The following is a 27400-nucleotide window of genomic DNA, read 5'->3' on the forward strand; positions in this document are numbered from 1 at the left end:
TAAAAGAAACCTCAACCTTTTTACAGTTTCACATCATTTTAATCCTAGAGCACAAGTATTAATCCTATAGAAATATTAACAAACACCACCATAACTTACCAGCAGCAGAATGGAGCCCAGAATCTGATAAATTGAGTTAATCTCTTCTTTCGAGAAGCCGATCACTTCTAGTGCACTCATCACTGCTTTGTGGCTGGTGCGATCATTGTTGGAGGTCTAAAGAAAGAGCAATTATGTAGAAGAGTCACATTTTTTTGTTTGATTATTTTTCTTCGACTAACTCTGAAACTAAAATAATGAAGGTGGCATACTCACAGTTGTTGCAGCTCCCTCTTTGGTGAAGGCATAAACAGCTGGATCATTCTGCAGGTGAAATGACTCCAGCGTTTCATCTGAGCCTCCACGCAATAACTGTGAAAACGATATACCATTTAGAATTATATCATTGTGTAGGAGTTACTGAGCAGTAAATAATATATTTGATGTGATTTTCAGTGTTGATACATGATAATTAATTAGGATAAGAGAGTTTTAATTTCAGAGTTCAATGAGCCATGAATGCAGTCAGTGTGTTTTTTGCAGTAGCAGTGCAGATCAGACTTTACCTGGTAAAATGAATGAAAGTTCCTCTCCCCTCCTTGCTGCTGGACCACTCTGGACTTGAAAAGGAAAATAGATAATGGTAGTAAAACCAAACATTCCCCATCAGATGCTCTTATAATGTTAGGTGTCAGTAAATGTAAGTGATGTAGTAGCATCCATCAACCTGCCTCATCTGAATTTACTTTTTATTTTATTTGCTTTGGACAACCCAAAGAGGTTAAGCATTGCTTTTTTCCAAACTTCTATGTTGCGTACACACAGGAATAATCAGTACTGTAAATGTTAAATAACACCAGTGAGGAGCATTTCTCAGTAGTCAGATGTCTGAGGGTGTTTTCACACCCGCCTTGTTTATTTCAATTGACTCAAACTCTGGTGTGTTTTCCCCCTTTGGTGGGTATTGTTTGGGCAGGTGTTAAAGCAGCAATCGAACGTGGGTGTGAACCAAAATAACCAGACCAAGATCTTGTTGAAGAGGGGGCCTCGGTATGGTTCATTTGTGGCATGAATGTGATCTGACCAACAGCAGGAAACATTGCACATTTTGGAAAGCTATCCTGAAAGAAAAATAAGTACTTTCTTTGTCCACCAGGCCTCTGACCAATAAATGGAGTGACAGCTCCTACGTGACTTTTATTAATATATTTTGGTTCGCTTGAAGTTTCGCCTGTGATGGTGTGAAACCGAACTGGCCCAGAGGCAAAATGCAACACAGTAGCAACTCATCCACTGTTTCAGACCAAAGCAAATGAACTATAGGTGTGAAAATGCTAAAAGTTTTCACAACAAACAACAAAATGACAAGTAAGAGTTGCAAAGAGGTCAAAGTAAGTATTCCAGTCGAAAAAGAAAGAAGTGACACTGTGAACTCAAAGTGTTACATGACATGTGTGGCTGTACCATTACTGAGTCAACTGTCACTTTCATGCGTCAATGACAGATTTTTTTCCCTTGTTGGTTGCTGAACGTTGGTGACAAATGTTATGTCTAAAAATAGGGTCTTTGCTCTGTGATTTAGAGGCATCAACACCAAAACCTTGACATTTGGTGTTGGTGTTTCAGACAACTGTAGCTGCACTCAACCCACCTACAATAGCATCATGCAGTCGAAGTCGGACCACTTAGTTTACTGTAGGAATAAACCCACCAGTTTAAGACCAACACTTAAAACAAACTGATGGTGTGACTCAAGTAGCACGACTGTGACTGCCGACAGAGAAACAAGAGCTCTGCCCTCTGAGAATGAATTATGGTGTCATTATTCACACCGACTCTGAGTGCCAGACGGTTCTTTAACAGAGCAGATAAATACAGCAGCATCAAGTAGCCCCAGGTGAGCCATTCATTAACACACCGCACACCGGCTTCACAGTCACATCTATTCATGGATGTTCCCTCGCACCTCTTCTTCATCACCTCATGAAACATTCATGCTCAGAAGAGAAGATGTAATTAAAGAGTATAAATGAGCAGAACTTTGGCAGCACTTTTCTGTTGAGTCGGAGGGTCACTAAGTCCCAAAAGGACACGAGACTCTTTTGTTTCTGTGTCATTTGGACCCTTGAAAGACTCCTGTCTGCAGTCTGAGCACCTCTATCATTCCAGCCACCTCCTCTCACCTTCTCCAGCAGGTAGTTGTTGATGTGCCCCCCTGTGGGATCGCCATTGAAGTTGAAGTTGATGTCCATGTACTTGCCGAAGCGGCTGGAGTTGTCGTTGCGATTTGTCTTGGCGTTCCCAAAGGCCTCCAGCACACAGTTGGACTTGAGCAGCACATTCTTCACGCTGATTTATTGCACGGTGGCGACCGTTGATGGAAACATGTGAGAAGCAGCCATGAGGGAGGTGGAAATGGAGTTAGAGGAGAAGAAGAAAGTGAGATGATTTATGGTGACGTCAAATTCTCATGATCCAATTATTGATTTGAATGGGATCTACATTTCCGTTTGCAGTACTGCTTTAATGAATCCAATCATCATGGATTAAGTTACTGTATTATCACCACTCACCTCTCGACCTCCGCCCTCTGGCTCGGGTTTGTGATGGCTGCAATATACTGCATGATGTATTTACTGGCTTCTGTTTTTCCTGCCCCACTTTCACCTGAAACACAAAAAAAGATTTCACACCACCAATAAACAGACTATTACATCTGCATATCAAAAATATTTCTGCAATGTCACTTTTCATGTCTTGTATAGAGAAAAGTGAAGCTGGCATCTGGGCCTCTGGAACCAATCAACATATTGCTGATTTCGAAGGTTTTTAATGACAATGCATAATAAATGCAAACATGCATATTGTACTGTATAATCATAGAATGAGCACACATCCCCACAGGCATCATCAGTGCCTTTAACCAAGAAGAAAATGATTTTAATTGACAAAAGCAGGTCATCTTTTCCCTGCTTAATTCATTATCACATAAAGTATATGTCCATGAGATGTATTCTTGGCAGGGTAAAATGGTACTTAGACCATAAAATTAAACAAAAAGTTTCCACAGAAACTCAAACGACTGAAAAAAAAATATTTTATTTAGTGTTAGCAGTTGCTTTGAGAACCACCGTTATCTAAAGGTGTGACTTTAAAAAGGATTGAAAGACAAAAAACACAGCCTAACAATTAGATGCTACACAACAACTATATGAACACATCAAATATGCAGACAATTAAAACAGAATCGCTTTTTTCTGCTAAATACAACCTGTTGTGGTAATAATAATCTGAGCCCAAACCCCAATTAACACTATGTGTCAAAAAGCCAGACAGATGTAAACTAATGAGCTTTTCTCTAAAGTCACCAACAGGTCAAAATAAACTCTAATTGTCCACCTTTTTATTAACTTGTCCACTTCTTCAGTAACCTAGCGCTACATGAAAGCCTGCTACAGATTGTATGATGTTTGTCAACTTAAACTGTTCAGCTTTTACGATGCCAACCATTTTCATGTTAAATGTATCTGAGACACCTGAAGCTGATGGAAGTCCTGATGATAGTGTTGCTAGGAGACCAACTATTAGGCTAATTGAGTTGTTGGTAAAAGTTGTTTTGCATTTTAACTTCCTTTTATGTTTGCTTGTTTGTTTGTTTAATATTTTAGGAAATATGGTGCATAAAAAGAAAAAGACAATGTCAGCTTAACAATGAGAATCACAATTAAAACATAGAAAGATAATAATAATACTACTTGAAAAATCAAAATACTGTGTATCTAAATGGATCAAAAGGAAGAATTAGGAATTGTTATACTATTCAAAGCTCAAGTCCACAAAAATGACACAAAGGAAAATGAAAGACATACAAACACAAAAAAAGAATTAAAAGAAACTGATCCAGAAAGAAAGATAAGTTTTATGGGGAAGAGAAAAAACAGAAGAAGGAAATAAATACATGAATAAATTAATTAATTAAAACTAACCAAAAAAAGGAAGGCATCAATCAGAGCACGGAGATTGAGCTGAAGAAGGTTAAAAAGATTGCTACTTACATAATGACCTCACAGAATAATTGACCTTGTCTAGTATTTAAAAAAGGATGTGGTAAGTTCTTCTTTAGGGGCACTGACTTCTAAAGACTGATGATCATTGAGCTGATAAGTCTGACAATGCAGAGCCAAGTCGAGCCTGAGGTGTTATAAAACATCCTGTACAGAAGACAATCCTTTTGATGTATGTAAGATGTTGTTATTATTTGATGCCAAAAGTAACGCATGGTGCACAGACCAAGCCTAACATTTTCAGCCCCATTGGCAAAATGGTCTCTAGAAAGGAAAAATCATCCATCCAACTATTTTGTTTTATCTGGCAACTTGTATGAACACATAATACGATGGCCATTCATTCCCTTAAGAAGGGAACTGAGAGCTTGTTTGCAACCAGGTTTGAACTTATTCACATGTTGAATAAGCATCAGGTGATTCTCACCGCACACACTTCGCAGTTCACACTTAGCAGGACTGTGGGTTACAACATTTAAGAGTGTGAAAGAGACAGACCTGATATCACAATGCAGGTGTCTTTGGCCCGTCTCTTCATGGCCTTATAGGCGGCATCGGACACTGCGTACAGGTGAGGAGGGTTTTCATAGAGCTCCCGTCCCCGATACGCATCAATGGTTTCTTTGCCGTAAATGTCCATCTGTCTGTATGGGTTGACGGAGACGACCACTTCTCCAATAAAGGTGTAGATACGGCCCTTCTCAAACCTGTGAACATAAAAGACAATGATACTGATGGCTCATCACTGCTGTAAATTATAATATATTATACATGTGCAGGAGGTACTGTAACCTTTTTATAATCTAAATCAATTTACTGTGGACACACTTGTATGCGTCTGACTGTTTCTTTTATTTATTAATTAGTTTAAGGGGGCAAAAAGCAGTTTAACCACATGTTCTCATTACTTTGTCACACCACCTCTAAAAAAAAACTCCACCTCGAAGTTTCATGACAGATCTCACAGTGCACCTTTATGTCATATATAGCTGACAGGAAGTGACACAAGTGTGTGAACACTGAAAGCAGGAAATGAGAATTGTGGTTCAATGGGCGTCACACAGGCTTGGGTAACCTGCGTGTGGGTAAGTTGAGCTGGAAAGACTGAAACTGATGTGTTACTGTGGTTAATTGAGCACCTAAGTAACACATTAGTTTCTGTTGCGTGTACAGCTCAATAATTAGAGAAGCATTTATATTTATCATCAATACATCATAATGGGACACGGTAAGAACAAGGCTGTATGATTTCAAAGTTTTCCTACAAATGTGGCCTTCTTATCCCCAGCCAGTATACTGTTAGTAGTGAGACTCATGACCACTCAGTATTCACCAGATTAACTGTACATTAATGATAAAGCCACTGCAAGATGTAAATAATGGAAACCAGGCCCCTAACTCCATTTTAGCAGCCTGGATATGTTGTTAACAAATCATTTGTTCATCATGTCTTGAAGCAAATTAATTGTGTCCATAAGGCAAATGACAAATGACATTTACTCAAGCATCATTACCTGATTACAAATTTCAGCTTTTGTAGTTTACTTGAGTGTTTTGATTTTGTGCATCACTGCACTGCATTTCAGAGGGAAACATTGTATTTTTTGCTCTATTAAATAAGTGAAAGTCACGCTGTTGATTTAACACATAAATCAAACCAGCATGATAAGATTGTGAAATGTGATGTATTGCTGTTGTTTAAACTAAACAATAGACTTGGCACTACTTTGTCACGTTATTAAAATACTGTTTACATCACATCATAACACTATAAGAGGCTATTCTCCATAATGAATCCTTTTACTTATATGATGTATGTGCTGTTGAAATCTTAGTTCAGAACCTTTCTTTGGGCCCTCCAGTCCCCTCTTGGCATATCATGTTTACACAGAAAAAGGCATCTTCGTCATTTATAGACTAATGTTTAGGAGGATCCAGTCAATGGTACATGATTGTGGCTCAATCTGAGTCATTAAGAAGGATGTTTTTTAAATAGTTCACCTCTACAGGCAGGGCTTTTTCTCAAGCACTGGCATAACACATTTGAGGTTTCCTCTGAGTAATACTTGGTTTTAGTGCCAAAAAATAAAGAAGTCACTTCAGCTTCCTTCCTGCCTTCCAAGAAAAGCATGATCACCAATATCAAATCTGCTGTTACTTGCCTCAAGTTGTCTCTAATCACCAAATGTTGTGGGAATCTTTTCATAAGTTTTGGACATAGTAGTAGTGATGATTACATGCCTAATATAATATAGGCACATGAGGGAAAATATAATGGAAAAAATGGAAACACTCTGAACTCACAAGTGGTGAGTGGGGCAGATAACTTGCTTTTTACCAGGCAAGTCTGATCAAGCTGTGTGATGAAACTGTATGTGCATAAAAAAAACAATGATGACATACACCAAGCCAAGGTAACTATATAAAAAGTGCTAATTTAAGAGCCAAATTTCAGCTGAGAAATCGTCACATTTCAAAGAGAAAGTGTGACTCATTTTCTCTAAATCTGCAATTTTTCTAAAAAATATTATTTGTCATATTGGTGTTTGTCTGCTTCTGCCTCTGAAGAACGCCAAGGAAGTGAGAATGGTCAAGAAAAAACTACATCTGGACTCAGAATCAAGAGAAGTGTACTATCCCAGAGTGCTTGCATGCAAAAGAGCAGAAAGCTTACAAGATACAAACCAAAAAAAAGCAATATTTCCATTTAAAGTTTGGTGAGACTATTCGTACTGTTGGTATTGTGCGATACTTTCACATTTGCTTCACATGACAGCCGGCGTGTGGAGTCGTGATGGTCCAGTCAACCACAAGTTTAACCCGGTGGTTGAGCGGGAAAATCAATGTAGACTTGAGTCACGCTTGCTTCTTTTGTTTTCCCCTCATGATTCATCTTTATGTACTTTCTTAACCACTTGCTTGAGGGGGACTACTCAAGGTAATCTCTATGAAGTAATTCAGTAATATTGCCATGAATTCAGTTTTATATGTTTATGAGTGTCAGAAACAGTTAAGTGTACCCGAATCTACTTATTTTATACAAATTTTAAATTATCTTACAGCCGACTACACAAAAATTAGAAGAAATTTTAAATTGTTCTTCATATTAGGCTTGTATGAAACGTTACATCTCTGACACCCAGCTGCTTCCACCTTCCTCCCCTCCCTTCCTCCTCTGTAACAGTATCTAACAGTGCCTTACCTCAGCTTCAGATTCTCCATAAACTGCTCCATCGTCACCTCATCCAGCAGCACAAAGTCTGACTTCCCAAACTCCAGGCCCTCGAGCTCCGCCATCCCTGCCTCTATTCACCAAACACACCAAAATAGAAGACAGACGATACACAGAGGAACAGAAAGCAGCTCAAGGAAGAAGAAAGAGAAGTATGGTCGACTACTGTGGCCCGGTAGTGTAGACAGAGTGTGTTGCGTTGTGGGCGTGGTGTGCTCTTTTTTGGTGGATTCTAGGGTGTGCTTAGTCAAGCTCGAGCTGTGGCTGCATGCTGCAGCACGTCATCCTGTCAGTCAGCCCATACCCTCATGCAGATCTATAAAGTACCAGGAGGCTATCTTTAAAAGCTCATACCACTTCTGCATCCTCCTCCGTCTCTCTCTTCCTGCCAAAAGGCCTCCCAGTTTCTGAACACTCACTGAAAACAGCGTGACTTCAACTTCACGGTTTTACTCTCTTGCTTTTAGGCTTGCCTTTCGAGCTTTAGTATTTTAAAAAATGTTTGCATCATTTCCTCCCAGCAAAAGGAATTTATATGTGACATACTGCCAGACAAGAGCAGTTAACCTCAGAAATTTGGGGGTAGAAAATGTCCTTTATCTCCTGGGAAGGATCGTGGCATTTCCTTTCTTAACTTGGCACTAGCATTACAACATGTCCCTTAGGATTTTCTCTAAACCAGAGGTTCCCATCTACCAACATAAGAGTCAGGCTGGAACTTGGGAAATTTAGTTTTTAGTTTGAGATAGAGACTCTGGCAGTTTAGTTAGTTTAATACTGTGCAAAAGACGCATTAGATGTAGATTCTTATTCATCACATAATACCATCAAGGAGGCATCAGATGTTTTCTGCAGCATGACAACAACCACAAACATATAGCCAGAGTCATTAAGAACTATCTTCAGCAACAAGAAGAACAAGGAGTCCCGCAGCAGATGGTTCAGCCCTGACAAAGTCCTGATCTCAACATCATGGAGTCCGTCTGGGATCACATGAAGAGACAGAAGCAGCTGAGACACCGAAATCCACATAAGAACTGTGGCAACTTCTCCAAGATGCAGGAACAACCAACCTGCCGAGTACCTTGAAAAGTTGTGCAGTTGTACTGAGGAGAACTGCTGCTACTTTAAAGTCAAAGCACGTTCACACCAAACATGCCTAAAACTTTTTCACAGTGCTGTTATGTTAAGAAACATTGATGTGGGTAGGCATGTGTGATTAAGCACAAAGTGTGCTTTATCAGTGTACGGGAATGATGACTAAGGCAGAGACAGTTGATTTCAAAATCACCTTCCCCAACACTTGACCTTTATCTGAGAGTCAGCACCATGTTCTGAACTTTTTAAGGAAGCATATCTCTTATTCCATCTGAAGCTCAAAGTGCTTTGATGTAAATGACAAAGTCAGAATAAAGAAAAATAGTCAAATCAAATGTCAAAACACCACAAAAGGCCCACAAAACCAGGATATGTTGGTAAAATAAGATCCCCGGTTGTACAAATGTGTTTTAGCTGGGGAATTTTTTCCAAAACTAACTACTGAGTTGGCCTCTTTCTGGCCCGGATCTACCATAAGGGCAATCTGGGCAAGTGGAGAAATTATCACTTGGTGGAAAATGGACAGCGCCAGCTGTAACAAAAAGCCCAGTGGGGAAGTCAAAAGAAAGAAAAAAGGAAGAGAGGCTTCCAAAAAAAAAAAGTTGTATTTGCAGTAAGGAGGCTTTCAGCGCTCTCTTTGATGCCTCGAGTTGGAGTTTGTGAAGGAGTTGGTCTTTTAGCACCTGACCTCTGACTTTGGAAAGGAAAAGGCAAGAAAATGAGCCTCTAATGGTAAGAACCATTATTCTGTGTGTGCATTTAGTTGTGTAATCTGTTGTGAATGACCAGATAATGTTTTGTTTAACGTGTTGTGCATCACTGTGGTGTACAGGCTACAGCAGTCCAATGCTAATGTATTGCTAAGACAACATTCTCCATTACTTGTGTTGCAATCCATTGTACTCAGAAATCGGGGAAAAAAGACCTCCGACATTGAAAAGTGCATTGGAACGGTCATTCAAGTCCACATTCCAAATCTGAAATTCAGGCAAGGTCCATCTAGCCCGAGTTCACTGACAGAATCACACCTGACGCAACATGTTGTGTCACTTTTACTCTTAATTTTAGTAAAGTCTGCCTGATGTTTCACAGTTGTTGAGATGAATAAAAACACAAACATGCTAAAAGCTTTCTTCTTCCCATAACTATCCCTTTAATTCAACCCCACTTACATTTTAAACACGTGGTTAGTTTCAGCTCCAGATGCACTCTCCCACTCTCTCTCTACATCTGTATGCCTCTCAGCATTGAATAAAAAGGGCAACATGCACCAAAAATAATCAGCTTTTGACCCTCAGTTCCTCATCTTCGGCAGCTGAATGCTATCCAGCATGTTTCAGCAGTGTTCTCTTATCTTTCCAGGCACAGGCCGAGTGACACAGCTCAGTTCATGACTCAGATGGGTTTTTCCATGACGAGCAAAATCCATGCCTGGTTTGTCTGTTTCATAAATAGAGTCTGTGATAAGTATGAGGAGTGTGAAAACCTTAAAAGAGGTTTAAGTCTCGGGCAAATGGGGACAAGATGGGCTTTTTATCCCTGACTAATACTGGATGATACTCCTACTGGTTTGTGTCATCCCTGTCACTTAGGATTTTAAATGTTGGTTCACCAAATGTGATTCACTTGTCTTTAGTGGAATTTATTAAAGTAGATATTTTGAAATATGTCTGAGATTGCCACCTCTAATATAAGTAAAGTGAATGAGATTTTATTAGTGGTGCTTAAAGCTTTGAAAAAAGGGACATTTGGGAGAATTACTGCAATATCTTTTTCTCTGGAAGACCTCATGGTGAACTGTTTTCATTGGAACTGCTCTCTGCTGAAGAAATAGTCACAATGAAGACCATTCACAATATGTACACAATGGAATATTCATTGACTATATATTAACTCGTATGCATACAGGGAAGTGTTGCTGGCATCCTCTGACTGGTGCCTTTTCCCTGGGTGAGAGCTTATCTGTCCTTTGCCTGATGAACATAGAAGGACTGAAACATCAGCAAAAAAGTCAGTGCAAGTGATGTAAAGTGTACAGGACGCCTTCTTTTCCTAAAACTTTTTTTTTTATGTTGGGATGGCAGCAGATATTTGCTGTCTCAAACTATACTCATAATAATAATAATATATAATGGGTAAGAAAATCTAAATGAATCTAGGTACTATTGGAGGTAGGGGAGAAAGTTATGTTGTTGGTTTTGTTCAGTAGTAGGACAACTCAAGGCCAACTTACTAGCTTTTCCTGAAGCTTTAATACAGTGTAGATACAATAGAAAGCTCTGGAAAGCTTGTAAGTGGACCTTGAGTTGGGACGATTTTCCATGCTGAAGAATGAACATTGATGCAAACGCAAACAAAAGGTTGGTTGAGGTAAGGTTGAAATCATAATAGCTACCAAGCGTGCACGTCAACAGATCAGTCTCCATGACAACTGAACAAGCTCAATCCGCTGATGAAGATACTGCGCGATACTGATGAAAGCTCCAGAAAGCGGACCTTGAGTTGGGATTGTTTTGCTATATCTAAGTTCAAGAATTAACTTTGCTACTTGATGGTTTGTTTGTTTTTTTTAATTTGGGGGAACTAAAAAATAACATTGCAGTTATAATGAATATCACTGAACATTTATTATTTGACTGCCTGACAAGTTCTTGCCCAATCAGATTTGTTTAAAGTTGAATTACCATGGTAACAGGCAAAACCAAACATGAAAAGGGGAAAACCAGAGCGAAAACCTCTGTGGTGGAGGACAGCCTCTGTTTCTCATCATACTGATTTGTGTTTTAGTAATTACTGTTGATAAAAAGGCTTCTGAGTCATAATCATAGTGCAGCCATGTTTGAGTGCTCTCTCTTTAATTTACACTGGATACAAGCATTAATTGGGAAACTAAATGAGTAAAGGGACTTTACCAGCATACTGAAACATTTGTATACATGAGAAATACACAACACCTACCTAAGAGTGTTTTCTTCTTCCCTGACCACCTGTTCTTTTCTTAATGTGTTAATATTGTATAATAGCGACAGTATCCAGTCAAAGTCCGCCTCTGAGATCCGTATCAGGCACCAGTACTTCCTCTCTAAGGATGATCTCAGTCCACTGTAAGCGGCTGTTTCACTTCCTGCTCACACTTCCTCTCATCTGTTTCTGTCTCCACCTTGATGTTGCGTTCAGGTGTAACAGGAACAATATTAATGGAAACACACAGTGACGTACTGCACAAACTGGAGATTAAATAGGCACACACGTCATTGTCACGTTTAAATAACACCCACAGATCCTCTTCAAATCACAGATGGCAGTTTATTGTTCATATCACTGTTTTTTAATGGCCTTAATGTATCTGGGGAGTCATTTGTGTAATTAATTGCCACATTTACTATAATAACTGTATTTTCACCTTTTACGCAATTTACATATTAGCTATTTAGCTGATGCTCTTATCCAGAATATAGATGTAGAATATAGATGTAGAATAATCCCCAGATGACCAACATACATGCAGTCAGTTAGTAATAATGAAACAACAAATACGTGAGAGATGTCAGTCAAAGGTGGAAAAAAAAAAAAACTAACTCAGGACAGAAGAAGGTTAGTGTAATCTGTAACATTAATCGTATAATAATAGCCCTTTGTTTCAAAATATGTAAGTTATAATTGTTCAAGTATAATAAATAATTGGCATGGTAGATTAACACACAACAACAATCACACATCAATCTGAATTAATGTAAATGTTATACTTCAACAATAATCATTTAAAACTGCTGATTAAAACAGCAAACCTGTGGATACTTCACAATATTGTCCAGCAATTTTAGTGTATAAAAGATGGTGTGTCTGTATCAGTGTATCAATTTACTGATAGGGAACATGAAATTGCATAACAGAAATGGAAAAAATGTCATTTAGAAACCATATAGGAATACTTCCCAAAAATGTCAGCCAATACACTTGCTTTTTAAAGGAATAGAACAATATTTTGGGAACTAATCGTACAATATTTGCAGTTTACAGCGCTTCTTCTTGAGAGTTAGATGACCGATACCACTCACGTTAGTACAGTTAGCTTAACCTAGCACAAAGATAGAAACAGCATTTTTACACTTCAGATTAAACAAGCATTACATCGCATGTTAATCAATGAGCTACAGACAGAGTTTCTTGCCATTTTCAGTCTTTATGCTAAGCTATGCTAACTGGCTGCTGACAGGAGCCTCATACTTAATGTAAGGAGGACAAATAAATATGTATATACGTAATATGGTTTTGTTTTAAATAAACAAATGTAAATTGAGACAGAATAAGAAAGTTTCAGTGTTGTCTGTCCACCTTAATAAATATAGATTGGCTGCTTATTTCTTCGGACGTTTAAATTGTTGCTTTATGTCTTTTCCAGATATTTTTAACAAGGGCTTTCTCCAAAAATTACGAGGCGTCCTTTCAGTTTTTTTCTCTTGCATGTGGTCATTAGACTTTTCTGGCCAGTTTTTCACACGGGACATTGACTGGTTTCTTCTTAAAATAGGTTGACCAAAACAACCGGTAGATACCAACTCAGGCTCATCACCGTCCTCTTCAACTTCCTGGTACTTTGACAGAGAATAACCTCGGGCAACGACAGGAGATGGATTAGCAATGGCATCCCTTTCTCTTCCTGCGGTCTTTCGAGTGAGTGGGGGCAGAGAGTGGCTCCTCTTCTTGGAGTCTCTGTCAAATGTTCTCCCTGTACGCCCTGAGTGGTCACCTGGCCTTCCTGACAGCCTCTGCTTCAACTCGTAGCTCTCGCCAGACGGTCCTATGAGGTGAAGTCTGTCACTCATCATACAGACGAATACTGACTTATAAATGTTTTTGTCCTTCCGAATTTTCTCTAGAAGAGCCTGGCTGTCACGATCCATGTCCTTCAGAAGAACTTCCTGAGTGCGCAGGGACTTGCTGAGATCATTCAAAAGGCTCTGTAGTTTTCCAGCAGCCATCTTTGCGTTCTTCCCTTGTAAAGTGATATTCATGTTATTGCCAACTTGAACCTCTTCTAGTCTAACAATATGGCTGTCCAGGATGACTTCAAAATCTTTTTTTCTGAACCGGCGAGCGTACGTAAACACATCTGCATCCACAACAAAGGACTCTGTCCCTCGCCTGAGTGACATACTCTGATCTGGTCTCTGAGAAAAAGCAGCTCTGGACTCTGCAGAGGCGGGTCGGTTTTGAAAAGAGCCAGACCTCCAAGATGAGGAGGTGGCGGGTGAAGATGGTGAAGCAGGAGAAGGTTTGTCTCTGTACTTTAATTGGTTTCCTTTACCATCTGACACATCTGAGCTGTGGTTGGTGTAGTGTTTGGATATTGCTCCAGAGGAAATGCTCTGGACAGGTGAAGAGGACGGTGGTATCCTCGTCTGGTTTTGAAGCTGCTCCAAATGGGCTTTAACATCTCTGAGCTTCGAAAATGAACCTTTGACACGCACCTGATCGCTGTTCAGATCCGTCAACGTGAAGCTGTGTGACTTGAGGATTTTTCGCACCATTGTCTTATCTGGGAAATGTTTCAAATTTAGCGTTGCCTCCACTGGGAGATTCATCTATGAGAAGAAGGAGGATAAAACATCATCAGAATGAAACAAAACAAGCACTTCTGAGCAAATAATTGGTTTATCTGACCTCACAGAACACTGTAAAAGTAAAGAGATGTTTTTAATGTTCGGTTACCTCAGGAATGTCCGCTGCTTTCACTGTTAAACAATATTGTTGATGATTCACCTCCAACATGTGAGGGCTCTTTCTCAAGACACGAGCAGCAACTGTTGGAAGAAGATACAAAATTTGACTGATCGGTTAAATGATCATTCAGGACAAACCTACCTAGTGAGTTTAACCATTTTAATTTGCAAACCATGATGTAAATTCAAAGAACAGTCAAATCAAATTGACATAGTTTGAAATTAAAAATCAGCAGCAGTATTTTCTCATAATACAACAGGAGATTTCTGACTTTAACATATGATTTGATCCGGACAACACCCCTCCGTCACACACATACAAATAAACATTTGGGTATTTTCCACTGCTCAGCAATAAAAGGAGGATGTGGTTTTGTCAAAGTGAGTACAGTAAACATTTAATTTCAGTCACCAAGTTCACATGATAAAAATGAATATACGGATGTAGAATATGTGCAGCGTTGATGTTTGGCAACCTCGTCACACCCTACAAGGAAGTTCAGCACAGCAAGGAGTAGGGAGTGACAGCAATAACAAACTAAGATGTACTGTATTATCCATTGAGCACCTTCTATTTGTGGGTTAAGTGTAATATTCTCCTACAGGCACCTCAAACCAGAAGGGGAATATACTGTGTTATTGCTTATGAAATGTTACATTAACAGAAGCAGGCAGGGTAGAAAAATAATGAGCAGAGCAGTTAATTAATTAACAGCTTAATTACAATGCCATGATTAAATGGGTGCATGTTTTAGTGACATGAGTGTGCCACGTGAGAATATCAGTATATTTGAGTTGACATCCTGAGTTACCCTGCATGCTTCATTTATTACAGATAAGCTTCACTGTCATTAAAAAAATGCTTGGTGTAAATAAACAATGGTCAAAAATAGGGCTGCAACTACTAACAATTACTTATATTATTGATAAATCTGGTGATTATTTTCTCAATAATCGTTTGATCAATAAAACATCAGAAAATTCTTAAAAACAAAAAAAGTCCATCAGAACAACTTTGAGTCCTTATTCTGTCCAATCAACAATCCCAGACCCCAAAATATTTAATATACACTGTTTTTTCTCTCTACCAGCTCCTGGGGGAAATATCAGGCTCTTTAGCTGCTAAATGCTCCACTATGTTCACCAGCTAGTCACCAACTGTGTCTGTTTGCTGTTTGGTGCAAAGCAAGTAGGTGGAGCTCTTTCTCAGGAAACAGCTGCCTGCTGTGGCCCAAAACTACACTATGAGAACAGTAAAGTTTTAGCCAGACAGCTAAAAAATGAACTTAAATTCACTAAAAAAGCCAGGGGGGGGCAGCAGAGTCACTGATAATTGTCTTTAGGTTCATCACTAAAAGCAACATTGTACATTGTCATTATTTAAAATATCTATTATAGCCGCTTTAAACTATTATTCAATTATAAAAATAGTTGCCCATTCATTTTCTGTCAGTCAACTAATCGTATAATTGTTGTTGCTATTAAAAAAAACAGGTAGAAAAGCGTCTGTCCTGGATTGGATGTATGTTTTGGGCAAACTTCCTGTACATGATCAGTTCAGTTGAAGCGTTTAGGGGCCGCTGCTGAAATGAGCAAACACTGCCACAGAAAATAAACTTATACCTACAGTTTGTACCGTGTTTATGTGTGACAATGCTGCAAGCAAGACCCTTGTTCCATATGGGTTAAATGTTGAGTTGGATTTAAAATGTTTCCTCTGAAGTATCAGGATTTTCTTTTTTAGGGTCTTACTTTTCTGACTGTCTATCTTCTGTATTTATTCTGTATTTCTGTCCACAAGATTGATGTATTACAGCATTGTCTATCAGATCAGATATCATGTATAATCATGAATAATAATTGCTAGGATTTTTTTCTTTTATATCTATGATAATGTCTTTATTTTATTTGCTTAGTGTGGTGATATATGGTCACACATTCTGCCCTCAGTAATTATCTGATCTGGGAATGATTTGCATCTGTTGCACCTACCTGAACTCGTGACCTGAAGAGCCACACCTTTTGAATGAAAAAACTAAAAATGGAGCTTAATATACTTTATATTTTTTCTTATTTATCCTGTCTGAATTCTGTCATTAGTAGCAGTACCTTAAAACAATCTTGGGTGTGTTTTTCCCTCTCTTTAACTGTAAGTGCTGCAATCAATAACCACTCAAAGGCACTCTTGGTAATGTTGGTGTTGCACTTCCTCCTAATGGTCAGTAGATGGCGCCAAAACTCGCAAATAAGTAAACACACTTCAAAGAGAAAAGTGATTAAAACTTTCCGGAAAACCTCCCAAGTTCAATATTCTTTACTCTGGTGTCTGCTAACACACTTTTACTGATTTCAACACAAACTAACATTAAGTTTTATGAGGATGTTGTCCCTCTTCATATTGACTCACCCTCCAGCCTCTCAAATATGATGAAGGCCTGTCCCAGCTGGTAGCAGGGGTACAACACCTTCAGCACCTCCCCTCCTCCATTCCTGCCTGAGAGGAAATAAGCCTCCAGTTTTTCGACTATCCTGTCAGCTGGTAAAACCTCTGGCACCCCCAAAACCTCCACCATGTTCCTCCTGTTCTCCATCTGTGCGTCAATGCTGCAAACACTGAGATAGCAAAGAGAAAAATACTCACATTTTATTCTTGTTGTCATCCATATTTTTTAAGACAAGTAAAGGATATTAAAAAGTATTATAACATCATTCAAATGTTGATCGAAACTTGCAGAAAGTGCAATGGTTTAATCGAAAGTGAAAGTGATTCAGTTTCAGGTACGTTGTGACTCCTAATAAAAATGCACCGTTTCTAATTATTAAACATTAGACCCGTGCATTAAACGAGCAATCAGGACACTTTACGTAATTAAGTAGCAGCCTAATTGGTTGGTAATTAAGACAAACACTGAGTGATGAAACATATCCGCTGCATAAAAACACACTCACTAAACATAACCGTGTCAACTTATTTCCATTACAAGCGCACATATATACATATATATTGCAACAAATAAAGACTGAATCTACACATTATACATAACTTCAGTAATGTTGTTTACATACTTGACAACTGCTCAACTTCGTCTTTGACTTTCACGGTACTATGGTGCGCGAGGAAACTGGGAGTAAGTACGTCATGTCCGCTACAGTTATACAGATTATTCACACAAATACATAAAACTAAATATAAAGTTACATTTCACATTGACATGTTTTCAATGAGGAAAAAAAACTATTTATAGTAAGATTAGTTTAATAAGCCACAAAATGTATGCAGCTGGTTGAACTGAGACTTGCAATAAGGAAGTTAATGATCTGATTTAAAAGTTTGATAGATCCTTTTGATTTTTCTATTGTGTCGTTTTCTTTTAATCCATATATATCACAGTGGTGCTGCATATAATCTGAAGTTTGTTGACTGTAATAAACAATAAATACACACTGGTTTAATAATAGCCTAAAAGTAATTAAATAAATCTAAATGGCATAAAAATAAAAACTATAAATGCACATTTAAATATTCAGTCAGTATGTGTATGTCAATGTACAATAGTACAAAAGGTAAAGAGATTTGTTTCTTCAAAGTTTGATTTAAAATTAGGTGCAACATCTCCCTCATTTGGATCTTCACCAGTATTACATCTTTGATACAGAATAAAAATGACAAAAAAGGACAAGTAGGACATTTGCTGAGGACAAACTTCAGGTACCTCCAAGCACACAATCTAATGTTGTTCTATGATAATCCAGTGACAACATTAGTGTGTATGTATTTAAAGTTTTAACACCTGAAAAGCAGCCAATCAAGTCACAATCACAGCCTGTTTGTTTAGGATTAAGTTTATTTCATGTTTTTTTAAGGTCACTTTCCTCAAATGTTAAAAAATATTTTCACTAGTAACAGAAATGGTATTGTGATCACAAAAACCCAGACACAAATATTGTTCCATCTTTACGATTACAGAAGACACTTTTTTGTGACAGTTAACATCGTTATATCAAATGAAATATCTTTAAAACATTGTTTATTCTTCCTTTTAAACCTTTACACACAGTGGTGCAAACATATCAAAACTCATCTCCGACTTTCAGATTAACTCTGCAGAGAACAAAGACAATGAAGAAAAAGGAGAAACTTCAAGTAGTGTCTGGTTGAAAAATCTAAAGCACCATCAGACAGCCGTGGAGAAATATCTTCACCTGCATCAAACATCGTCCCACACGGTTACTGGATAACTCCTTTCATCAGGACCAGCTGGAAGGATTAACACACAAATAATTAAATAAATGAAGTTTAATTCATACAGCGGCTCTTGCAAATGTATCTTGATACAGAGATAATATATTACACAAAGAGATAGTCAGGAGATTCTGAGTGACAAAAATTACAAAACCAGCAGTTAAGTTAAAGATTCAGGTTTGATTAATGTTCAATCATTTGTGCTCTGTTTGCTGTTAAAACTGCAGCAAACGAAGCACAAAAAAACAGAGTGAGCAAAGATATCTTTAGTAAATATACCTGATTCATGTGAGCTCTAAAGACATCATCAAGCTTCTGCACTCGTCATTTCTCCACTCCTGTAATGTGAAAAGGTTTGAGTCAATGAATTATGGGTCAGTTCAAGAGCCATCAGTTCTGGTTTAAGTCCCAAGAAGACAATGTTGGAGGTTTACCTATAACCCTGCCGTGAAGAGCCACAGCAGGGCCTCAAACAGCCTCACATCTCTCTAGCAGACTCTACAGGAAAGGACAGAGCCACTGCAGGCTGAGCCTCGCTGGAAGTCTGCATAACTATCAACAAGATATACTTATATAGAGCAAAACCTGAGTTACATTCATACTTTTCGCACAGCATCAGACAACTTTAAACATCCATTTTGTTTTAAGTGTCAGAAGCAGGTCAAAAGTTAAGGAATTTAAGGATTTTCATCTAATATTCAAAACTCAGATAAAAAATGTGAATTATGTATTGGGATTGAAATTTGACTCAATCTTAACTAAAACATAACCAACAATTCAATGTAAAACTACTAAAAAGGTCCAAGTCAGTGATGAGGAATTTTAAATAAACATTCAGCAATTTTCAAGCTAACACAGTGATATGTTATTCTGTCTTTACAAACCTGGATTTTACAGCATTGTGTCAAACTCCAACATGACCAGCAGATGTCAGTCAGGTGGTCCAAGCAGGGCAGGCTTTGACTTCATCTCTTCAGTCCTGTAAAATGATATTTTGTTAAATGTCATGTGATTTTTACTAAATTTACCAAGTTCACCTCAAACATGATTAGCCATCAAGGGATGAGAGTTTGAAGACTTGCATTAAAACTTGATATGCAGCTTTGTAGTCTACATTAATAGTTTGAAGCAGATACTCTGTTGTATTCAGGTCTCTCGCAGAAAAAGAGATGTCAATGAGATTAACTGATTAAATAAAAAGGTAGTGAAACTGAACATATAAGTAGTGAAATCCGCCTTTTTTTCTCCTTTTTTTAAATGAAAACACTCATCTCTTAATGGCATGTGGTCTCTGTAGTTCATGAGTTAGTTTCTTGGTTCAAAAGAATTGTATTTCGAGTTCATTTTTAGAGATTGTGAAACAGCACATATTCAAATTAGTCACAAAACCCATTTAGATAGTTGAAGACAGTCTGTCTGAGGTTTACCTATAACCCTGCCGTGAAGAGCCACAGCAGGGCCTCAAACAAGCCTCATATCTCTCTAGCAGACTCTACAGGAAAGGACAGAGCCACTGCAGGCTGAGCCTCGCTGGAAGTCTGCATAACTAACAGTTTACTGATCAATAAGATATATAGAGCAAAACCTGAGTTTATTTATCTATCATCACAATGAGGCTGAAACTACGTAGGATTTCATTTTCAGACTCAATTAGTTTCTAAGTTTGAGAGCAGCCAAAAAAACCTCATAGAATGCATTCAGTAAAGATATAAAACTGAGAAATGTGTCATATCCAGAATCAATTAGTTGTCTTAATATGTTATTAATACTTTTAGCACAGCTCCAGACAACTGTAAACATCTATATTGTTATAAGTGTCAGGTAATAGGTTATGGAATTTAAGGATTTTCATCTAATATTCAAAGTCAGATATTAAAATGTGAATTATGTATTGTAACTGCAATTAGACTGAATCTTAACTGAAACATTAACAATTCAATGTAAAACTACTAAAAAGAGGTCCACGTCAGTGATGAGGAATTTTAAATAAACATTCAGCAATTGTCAGGCTAACAAAGTGATATGTTATTCAGTCTTTACAAATACAAACCTGGATTTTACAGCATTATGTCAAACTCCAACATGACCAGCAGATGTCAGTCAGGTGGTCCGAGCAGGGCAGGCTTTGACTTCATCTCTTCAGTCCTGTAAAATGATATTTTGTTAATGGTCATGTGATTTTTACTAAATTCACCTCAAACATGATGAGCCATCAAGGGATAAGAGTTTGAAGACTTGCATTAAAACATGATATGCAGCTTTGTAGTCTACATTAATAGTTTGAAGCAGATACTCTTTCACTCTGTTGTACTCAGGTCTTTTGCAGAGATGTCAATGAGATTAACTGATTAAATAAAAAGGTAGTCGTGCTATCTTTACCATTCAGTGTGACTCCCACTACTAACATTCAATTTGCCCCACATTGCCCAGCCCTAGCTCAATCAGAGCTGGACCAATTCACTTATTAGATCAATAGAAAAAAAATCTATTTTGATGCTCTAACAAATCGTCTTTGTGTTTGTCTTACATGACAGTAAACTGATCATTTATACTGTTGATTAGACATTTGAAGATGTTGCCATGAGTTTACGGAAATTACAACATGCATTTTCTTATATTTTATAGGTAAATGATCAAATCAAGGAAATAATTTGCAGATTAAACCATCATTACTTGCAGGCCTAGTTGAAACTGAACATATAAATAAGTGAAATCAGCTGTTTTTATCCTCTTTTAAAATGAAGAGACTCATCTCTTAATGGCACATGGTCTGCTGTTCATGAGGTAGCTTCTTGGTTAAAAAAAAATTTCCAATTCATTTTTAGAGATTATGAAACAGCACACACATTAAAATTAGTCTCAAAACCCATTTAGATGGTTGAAGACAGTCTGTCTGAGGTTTACCTATAACCCTGCCGTGAAGAGCCACAGCAGGGCCTCAAACAAGCCTCATATCTCTCTAGCAGACTCTACAGGAAAGGACAGAGCCACTGCAGGCTGAGCCTCGCTGGAAGTCTGCATAACTAACAGTTTACTGATCAACAAGATAGGTTGTACTCTATATAAGAGTGAGTTTATTTATCTATCACAATGAGGTTGAAACTACGTAGGATTTCATTTTCAGTCTCAACTAGTTTCTAAGTCTGAGAGCAGCCGAAAAAACTCAAAATACATTCAGTAAAGATATAAAACAGAAATTGGTCATATCCAGAATCAATTAGTTGTCTGTCTATATATATATACATATATATATATACACACATATACACACAATGCTTTAGCACAGCATCAGACAACTGTAAATGTCTATTATGTTTTAAGTGTTTAACTCAGATATTAAAAATGTGAATTATGTATTGGGATTGAAATTTGACTCAATCTTAACTAAAACATAACAATTCAATGTAAAACTACTAAAAAGGTCCAAGTCAGTGATGAGGAATTTTAAATGAACATTCAGCAATTTTCAAGCTAACAAAGTGATATGTTATTCTGTCTTTACAAACCTGGATTTTACAGCATTGTGTCAAACTCCAACATGACCAGCAGATGTCAGTCAGGTGGTCCGAGCAGGGCAGGCTTTGACTTCATCTCTTCAGTCCTGTAAAATGATATTTTGTTAATTGTCATGTGATTTTCACCTCAAACATGATGAGCCATCAAGGGATGAGAGTTTGAAGACTTGCATTAAAACATGATATGCAGCTTTGTAGTCTACATTAATAGTTTGACGCAGATACTCTTTTACTCTGTTGTACTCGGGTCTCTTGCAGAAAAAGAGATGTCAATGAGATTAACTGATTAAATAAAAAGGTAGTTGTGCTATCTTTACCATTCAGTGTGAATCCCACTAAATTAAATCAAGTAGACCTCTTCACGTGGATTAATTCCATGCAAACGACAACGATAGTCTGAATATTCTAACATTCAATTTGCCCCACGTTGCCAAGCCAAAGCTCAATCAGAGCTGGACCAATTCACTTAATAGATCAATGGAAAATCAGCAATTTTGATAATCTAACAAATCATTTTTGTGTTTGTCTTTCATGACAGTAAAGCAATAATTAAGTTTAGACTGTTGATCAGACATTTTTTACGAAATTACAACATGCATTTTCTCCATTTTCTTGTATTTTATAGATAAATGATCAAATCAAGGAAATAATTTGTAGATTAAGCGATCATCACTTGCAGGCCTAGTTGAAATTGAACATATAAGTAGTGAAATCAACTGTTTTAATCCTTTTTTTTCTTAAATTAAGAGACTCATCTCTTAAAGGCACATGGTCTGCTGTTCATGAGGTAGCTTCTTGGTTAAAAAAAAAAAATATTTCCAGTTCATTTTTAGAGATTATGAAACAGCACACACAAAATTAGTCTCAAAACCCATTTAGATAGTTGAAGACAGTCTGTCTGAGGTTTACCTATAACCCTGCCGTGAAGAGCCACAGCAGGGCCTCAAACAGCCTCATATCTCTCTAGCAGACTCTACAGGAAAGGACAGAGCCACCGCAGGCTGAGCCTCGCTGGAAGTCTGCACACAGCATTATAATAATATTAACTAACAGGACACTTTAGAGTTATAAAAAGGAAGTTTAACATGTTGTTTACACCATGCACCTTTATCTGTAACCAACACATTTACATGGGCTAGGAGAGCCTTTTCACATAAGAAGGAAAAACATGTGGACAGTCTCACCTTTCCATGCTGTTCCTGGGTGTTGGATACATTAATTCTTCAGTCTGTAAATGACAGAAAACAATAGTTAACGATTATTAGAAAACTCGAAAAATCGCCATTTTACCACAATGTGTCACTTGTAAAACATTTGATGAAGTTTTTAAAACTCTAAAGTTTATATTTGTACATAGATGGAGACAGATTTGATGCTCCTACCTCGTCGGTCAACCGTCGTCTGCTCGGTTTAACTACCGGATGTGACGTATATTAAATGTATCTACGGGGTCGCCCAGCAGGGGGCAGTGACGCACCGCTAATGACGGCCGAGTGTTTGAACTGAATCCTCTGTCTACTGATGGAGGATGTGAGGTTTGGATGAAAGTCCTGCTAAACCTGAATAAGCAGTGGCATGGACACAATGATAAAAAATATAATTACGATTTAGAAAAATGTTTAAAGCAAGTCAAATTACTACAGCAGCAAGAAAGCTTACTTTATAGCATTTAAAGTTACTGTTCAGTAGCCTACAGAGAGGAGAAAAGAGACAAAGCAGAGATGAGCAGAATTACAAATTTTATTTAAAAAGGGCTGAAAGATGATAAATAGGCAGCGTAAATACATATATTAATATGACAAAAGTTTGGCCTCCAATTCACTTGGATGAGATAGTAGGCCTATATATGAGCATATCCAGGCCTATATTCACGCTATATATAGCATGAGCAAACATATAGATTTATTGTTCTTAATTATTTTTTACTGACGCTCTTATATTTACACTTTGCTGCTGCAATAATGTACATTTCCCCAGCGTGGGACTAATAAAAGAATCTTATCTCATAAATGTACAGCACCAGTCAAAAGTTTGGACACACTTTCTCAGTTAAGTTAAGAAGTAGGTGTGTCCACATTTTGACTGGTAATAGGCTATATACATTTTTAATTTTTTTATTATTTAGTATTATTTTAGCCCATCAGTAGGGATGATTGGGAAAGTGGGAGGGTTATGGAGATTATGGGTGAATAGGACAGGGGCAAACAGTTTGCAGTAGTGGTACAGCATAATGTAATACAGTCCTTATATAGGCCTATGTGATAGTGATTCAAAAATAGGAAGGAAATCATTCAAAAACAGCCAGCTTCACTTCCTGATGCTGGTAATTTCACACGTGTTGCTGGCTTGAAAGTTTCAGTCCTAAAGTAGCCTAATTCATGAGGCATTTACTTATAATTTTATTAGCACAAAGTCATCATCTTTTCAATCATCCATCTTTTTTCAAAGTGACCTTTTTTCATATTGAAAAGTGTTTTTTTGGCTATGACTGACAGTTTCTATGTAGGAGGGCTTTTATAACCCAGTCGACAGCCGTTGGTGGTGGGTGTTGAGCGTCCTCCTCACTATGCTCGTGGTTGATGACTCAGACTGCATTGCCGTACAACAATACAGGCCATAGAGGAGCAGACTTCTCCTTGGCCGTCTGTCGTAGCCTGCACCACCAGTAGACGTCCAGGATGAATTTCAGCTTTGTTTTCCTGCAGTGATGCTGACCACTTGCCCAGCTGACATGATTAGCATACAGATAAAGGCCCAAAACTGACAATCTGTGTTTGTGTTTAGACTAAAACACAGGCTGTTCTACTTTTATCTGAATGCCTGAAGACACGAGACTAAAAGAAAATTTGTATATTTTGTATAAACAAAATTGGATCCAGGGAGAGATTTCAGCATCACTGCTCTGCTGAAGATATAAATAAGACAAAGCAGTTTTATCTTTTACCTGCTATCTCAGAAGTCTCCTCCAAACAATATTCTGCAGATTTATCATAATTTGATCTGTTTGAATAATCCTGTTTCTACCACGCTGCTGGATTACATCTGACAGTCTGTTTTGCTGCATGAACATGTCTGTACAGTACCAACAACAGCATCAATAGTCCCACCAGGCAACGCTCGAAATGATTTACCAGACTTGAACAATCAGATAATCACGTTCCAGCTTCTGGGCAGAGATCTTAAAATAGCTCAGTAACCAAAATGCTTTCCCAAAAATTTGTTTTGCTTTCATAATTAGATAAGATATCTCAATAAGATGGGACAGTAGGCACCACTGCCGCCATTGTGATCATGTCTGCAGAGGGAGTGTTGGAGGTTTTAGAGATCGTGATCAATGGTTGGGCGGTCACATTCTACAATAATTAATCAAAGCTGCATTAATCAATATATTTGTATAAACAGTGGATTAAATGAGTATGGGGTCAATAGGTTCAATCTGCAGTTCTCCTGAGCTCTATGAAGTTGTTTTAGCATCTTTCAGCTCTTTGTTTTGGTTTTATGATTCACAACTTTACTGTTTTGGTTCAGCCTCACTGTTTTCAGCAAGAAAGCTCCAATAAACACACTGTGAGCTACCTACCCAGCACCAAACAGAAAGTCAGTGACAAGCTAATAGGCATGATACAGCACATAGTTGTTATAGAGCCAGATATCTCCCTCAGGAGTTGTGGATACTAAACCAGAGATAAAGGAAATTAAATATAGGAGTTGCATTCGTCAGATGACCAGAAACACGACTCCAAATGAACGCTAATTTTGCTCTGTGACTGGCGGATGTGTAAATAGGCAAAGAAACAACGTTCATCACAAGACTTTATGTGGTAATAGTATGTTAATTGATTATTACTGCTTTAAATACAAATTTAAAAAGTTAGTTGAGCAGGAGGGATTATTCATGACCTTATTAAACGTCATTTGACAAAAAAAGGGTCAGTTTACCAGCTTTTTTCAGAGCTTTTAACTGCATTTCATGGTCTTTGTCAGCAGGTGGCGTTTCAACAAACTCATCCGCTTATGAAGACCATGAGATGTGGTTCAGTCACCAGAAAATGTCAATCAGGTGCTCGAATGAGCACTGAAAGAGATTTTCTTGCTGTAATCATTCCTCCTGTTCATGCAGGGTTGGGCAAAAAAGTATTTAAAGGTTACAAGTTAAAATGAGGTTTGCGATGTCTCAGTCAGTCAAATAAAGTGTATATCTTCCACAGTTATAGTCTTTTTAATGTCAAAGTATATCTTTGTCTCAACAAAGTGTTTTCTTGTACTTTGCAGAGGATTAATCATAACTGTAATGGTCACATATATATCTACTTGATTTGACTAATTTGGATGACTGAAGCTTCATATTAGCTGCAAATAATCTTTTAAGGACATTTTTGCACAGAGGGAGCACTCTGGAATGAAGATGAATGGCAAAAGACGTAAGAATGAATGAGGCAGACACCAGAGGATTAACCTGATCTTAGAAAGTTCAGTTGTAATCTACCTAAAGGCCTCCTAGCCAGAAGACAGTACATTGAACACTGCTCCAAATGTCGTCAGCACTCTCTGATTTGTTTAAAGATGACGCTCTAAGGATCACCTCAGGCAGAGAAGTGCACATAACAATTCCTCAATTAAAGACGTTTCTCAGAATCACTTCGAGGTCACATAATGACTTTCATTGCAGCTGTTGAGTGTGTTTAAATTCCCCGTTTTGTTTGGCTGCTGCACAATATACATGCAGTATATTTAACAAGCAGGTGGAAAAGTTTGTTTAACACTTCAGACTTAAGTGAGAGTTATGTAACTGGCATTAGACCATACTGGGTCGGCATGTGAATACTGCCTTTGTATGACTGTGAGCATGTGTAAGTGTGTTGTATCCTCCTGTCAGCTGATTTCTATCACAGAGCTGCAGGAGACGCCCCCCAGTCTGATTAAAGACACAGTGGTAGTTAATAGTAAATAGGGTTACAATCATTTGATTCTTGAACAAGCTGTCTTCTGTTTCAAATACTCCAGGTTAGGGTTAGGGTCAATAAAATGTAAGAAAATGGTGAAAAATGCCAATCACAAGTTCTCAGACCCCAAAGAGACATCTTGAAATTGTTTGTTTTGTTCAATAAGTGGTCCATTTTCAATTGACAGTGATATACAGCAGAAAAAATTAAGAAATCATCACATTTGAGAGGCTAGAACATGCAAATGTTGGTATTTTTGCTCAATAAATGCCATAATTGATTACTAAGCATACATACAATTAATATGTATGTTATTTATGTTTATATTTCATTAAACTTGTATTTTTCTTTTTCTTGTTTGATTTTTCTTTAATTCATATGTTGAAAAATATAATATGAACAGTTGGGCTGCTTTCTTAAACAGTAACAATAAATGGATGCCATGATGACCACTAATCTAATAATCTGCAAGATCTGTTTCCATTTTACTCTACTGAATTTAATTTTAACTGGCAGGGCCCCTTCTGTTTAAACTGTGTTTTG

At 37.7% G+C, this 27400-nt stretch overlaps 2 protein-coding genes, 1 long non-coding RNA gene and 4 other non-coding genes across 7 annotated transcripts in view; all 7 read right to left on the reverse strand.

The window, feature by feature from the left end:
- The window catches only part of myo1g (myosin IG), a 50482-nt gene extending 42990 nt beyond the window's left edge, over positions 1-7492 (reverse strand). Inside the window, exons 1-7 of the mRNA XM_062436584.1 lie at positions 7306-7492; positions 4602-4810; positions 2613-2706; positions 2223-2388; positions 606-659; positions 316-411; positions 100-216 (exon numbers count right to left, since the gene is read on the reverse strand). Coding sequence (XP_062292568.1) covers positions 100-216; positions 316-411; positions 606-659; positions 2223-2388; positions 2613-2706; positions 4602-4810; positions 7306-7400 — 831 coding nt within the window. The 5' untranslated portion in view covers positions 7401-7492. The remainder of the gene's footprint in view (positions 1-99; positions 217-315; positions 412-605; positions 660-2222; positions 2389-2612; positions 2707-4601; positions 4811-7305) is intronic.
- Positions 7493-11740: 4248 nt separating this feature from the next.
- On the reverse strand, positions 11741-16747 carry si:dkey-154b15.1 (RNA-binding protein 43). The gene is made up of 3 exons (XM_062435402.1): positions 16564-16747; positions 14146-14237; positions 11741-14018 (listed from the first exon to the last, which is right to left on the reverse strand). Exons 1-3 carry the CDS (start codon positions 16745-16747, stop codon positions 12792-12794), a joined length of 1503 nt encoding a protein of 500 aa, XP_062291386.1. The 3' UTR covers positions 11741-12791.
- Positions 16748-17992: 1245 nt separating this feature from the next.
- On the reverse strand, positions 17993-23319 carry LOC133996458 (uncharacterized). Its single transcript, XR_009927218.1, has 7 exons — positions 23297-23319; positions 23099-23142; positions 21906-22000; positions 20450-20544; positions 19284-19378; positions 18679-18737; positions 17993-18414 (listed from the first exon to the last, which is right to left on the reverse strand). It is a non-coding gene; the product is annotated as an uncharacterized LOC133996458 (long non-coding RNA).
- On the reverse strand, positions 18817-18949 carry LOC133997099 (small nucleolar RNA SNORA9). Its single transcript, XR_009927253.1, has one exon. It is a non-coding gene; the product is annotated as a small nucleolar RNA SNORA9 (small nucleolar RNA).
- On the reverse strand, positions 19810-19943 carry LOC133997096 (small nucleolar RNA SNORA9). Its single transcript, XR_009927250.1, has one exon. It is a non-coding gene; the product is annotated as a small nucleolar RNA SNORA9 (small nucleolar RNA).
- On the reverse strand, positions 21287-21420 carry LOC133997098 (small nucleolar RNA SNORA9). Its single transcript, XR_009927252.1, has one exon. It is a non-coding gene; the product is annotated as a small nucleolar RNA SNORA9 (small nucleolar RNA).
- Positions 22807-22939, reverse strand: LOC133997095 (small nucleolar RNA SNORA9). Its single transcript, XR_009927249.1, has one exon. It is a non-coding gene; the product is annotated as a small nucleolar RNA SNORA9 (small nucleolar RNA).
- Positions 23320-27400: the final 4081 nt, after the last annotated feature.

Source organism: Scomber scombrus, chromosome 16 (genome assembly GCF_963691925.1).
Source record: "Scomber scombrus chromosome 16, fScoSco1.1, whole genome shotgun sequence".
Lineage (NCBI taxonomy): Eukaryota > Metazoa > Chordata > Actinopteri > Scombriformes > Scombridae > Scomber > Scomber scombrus.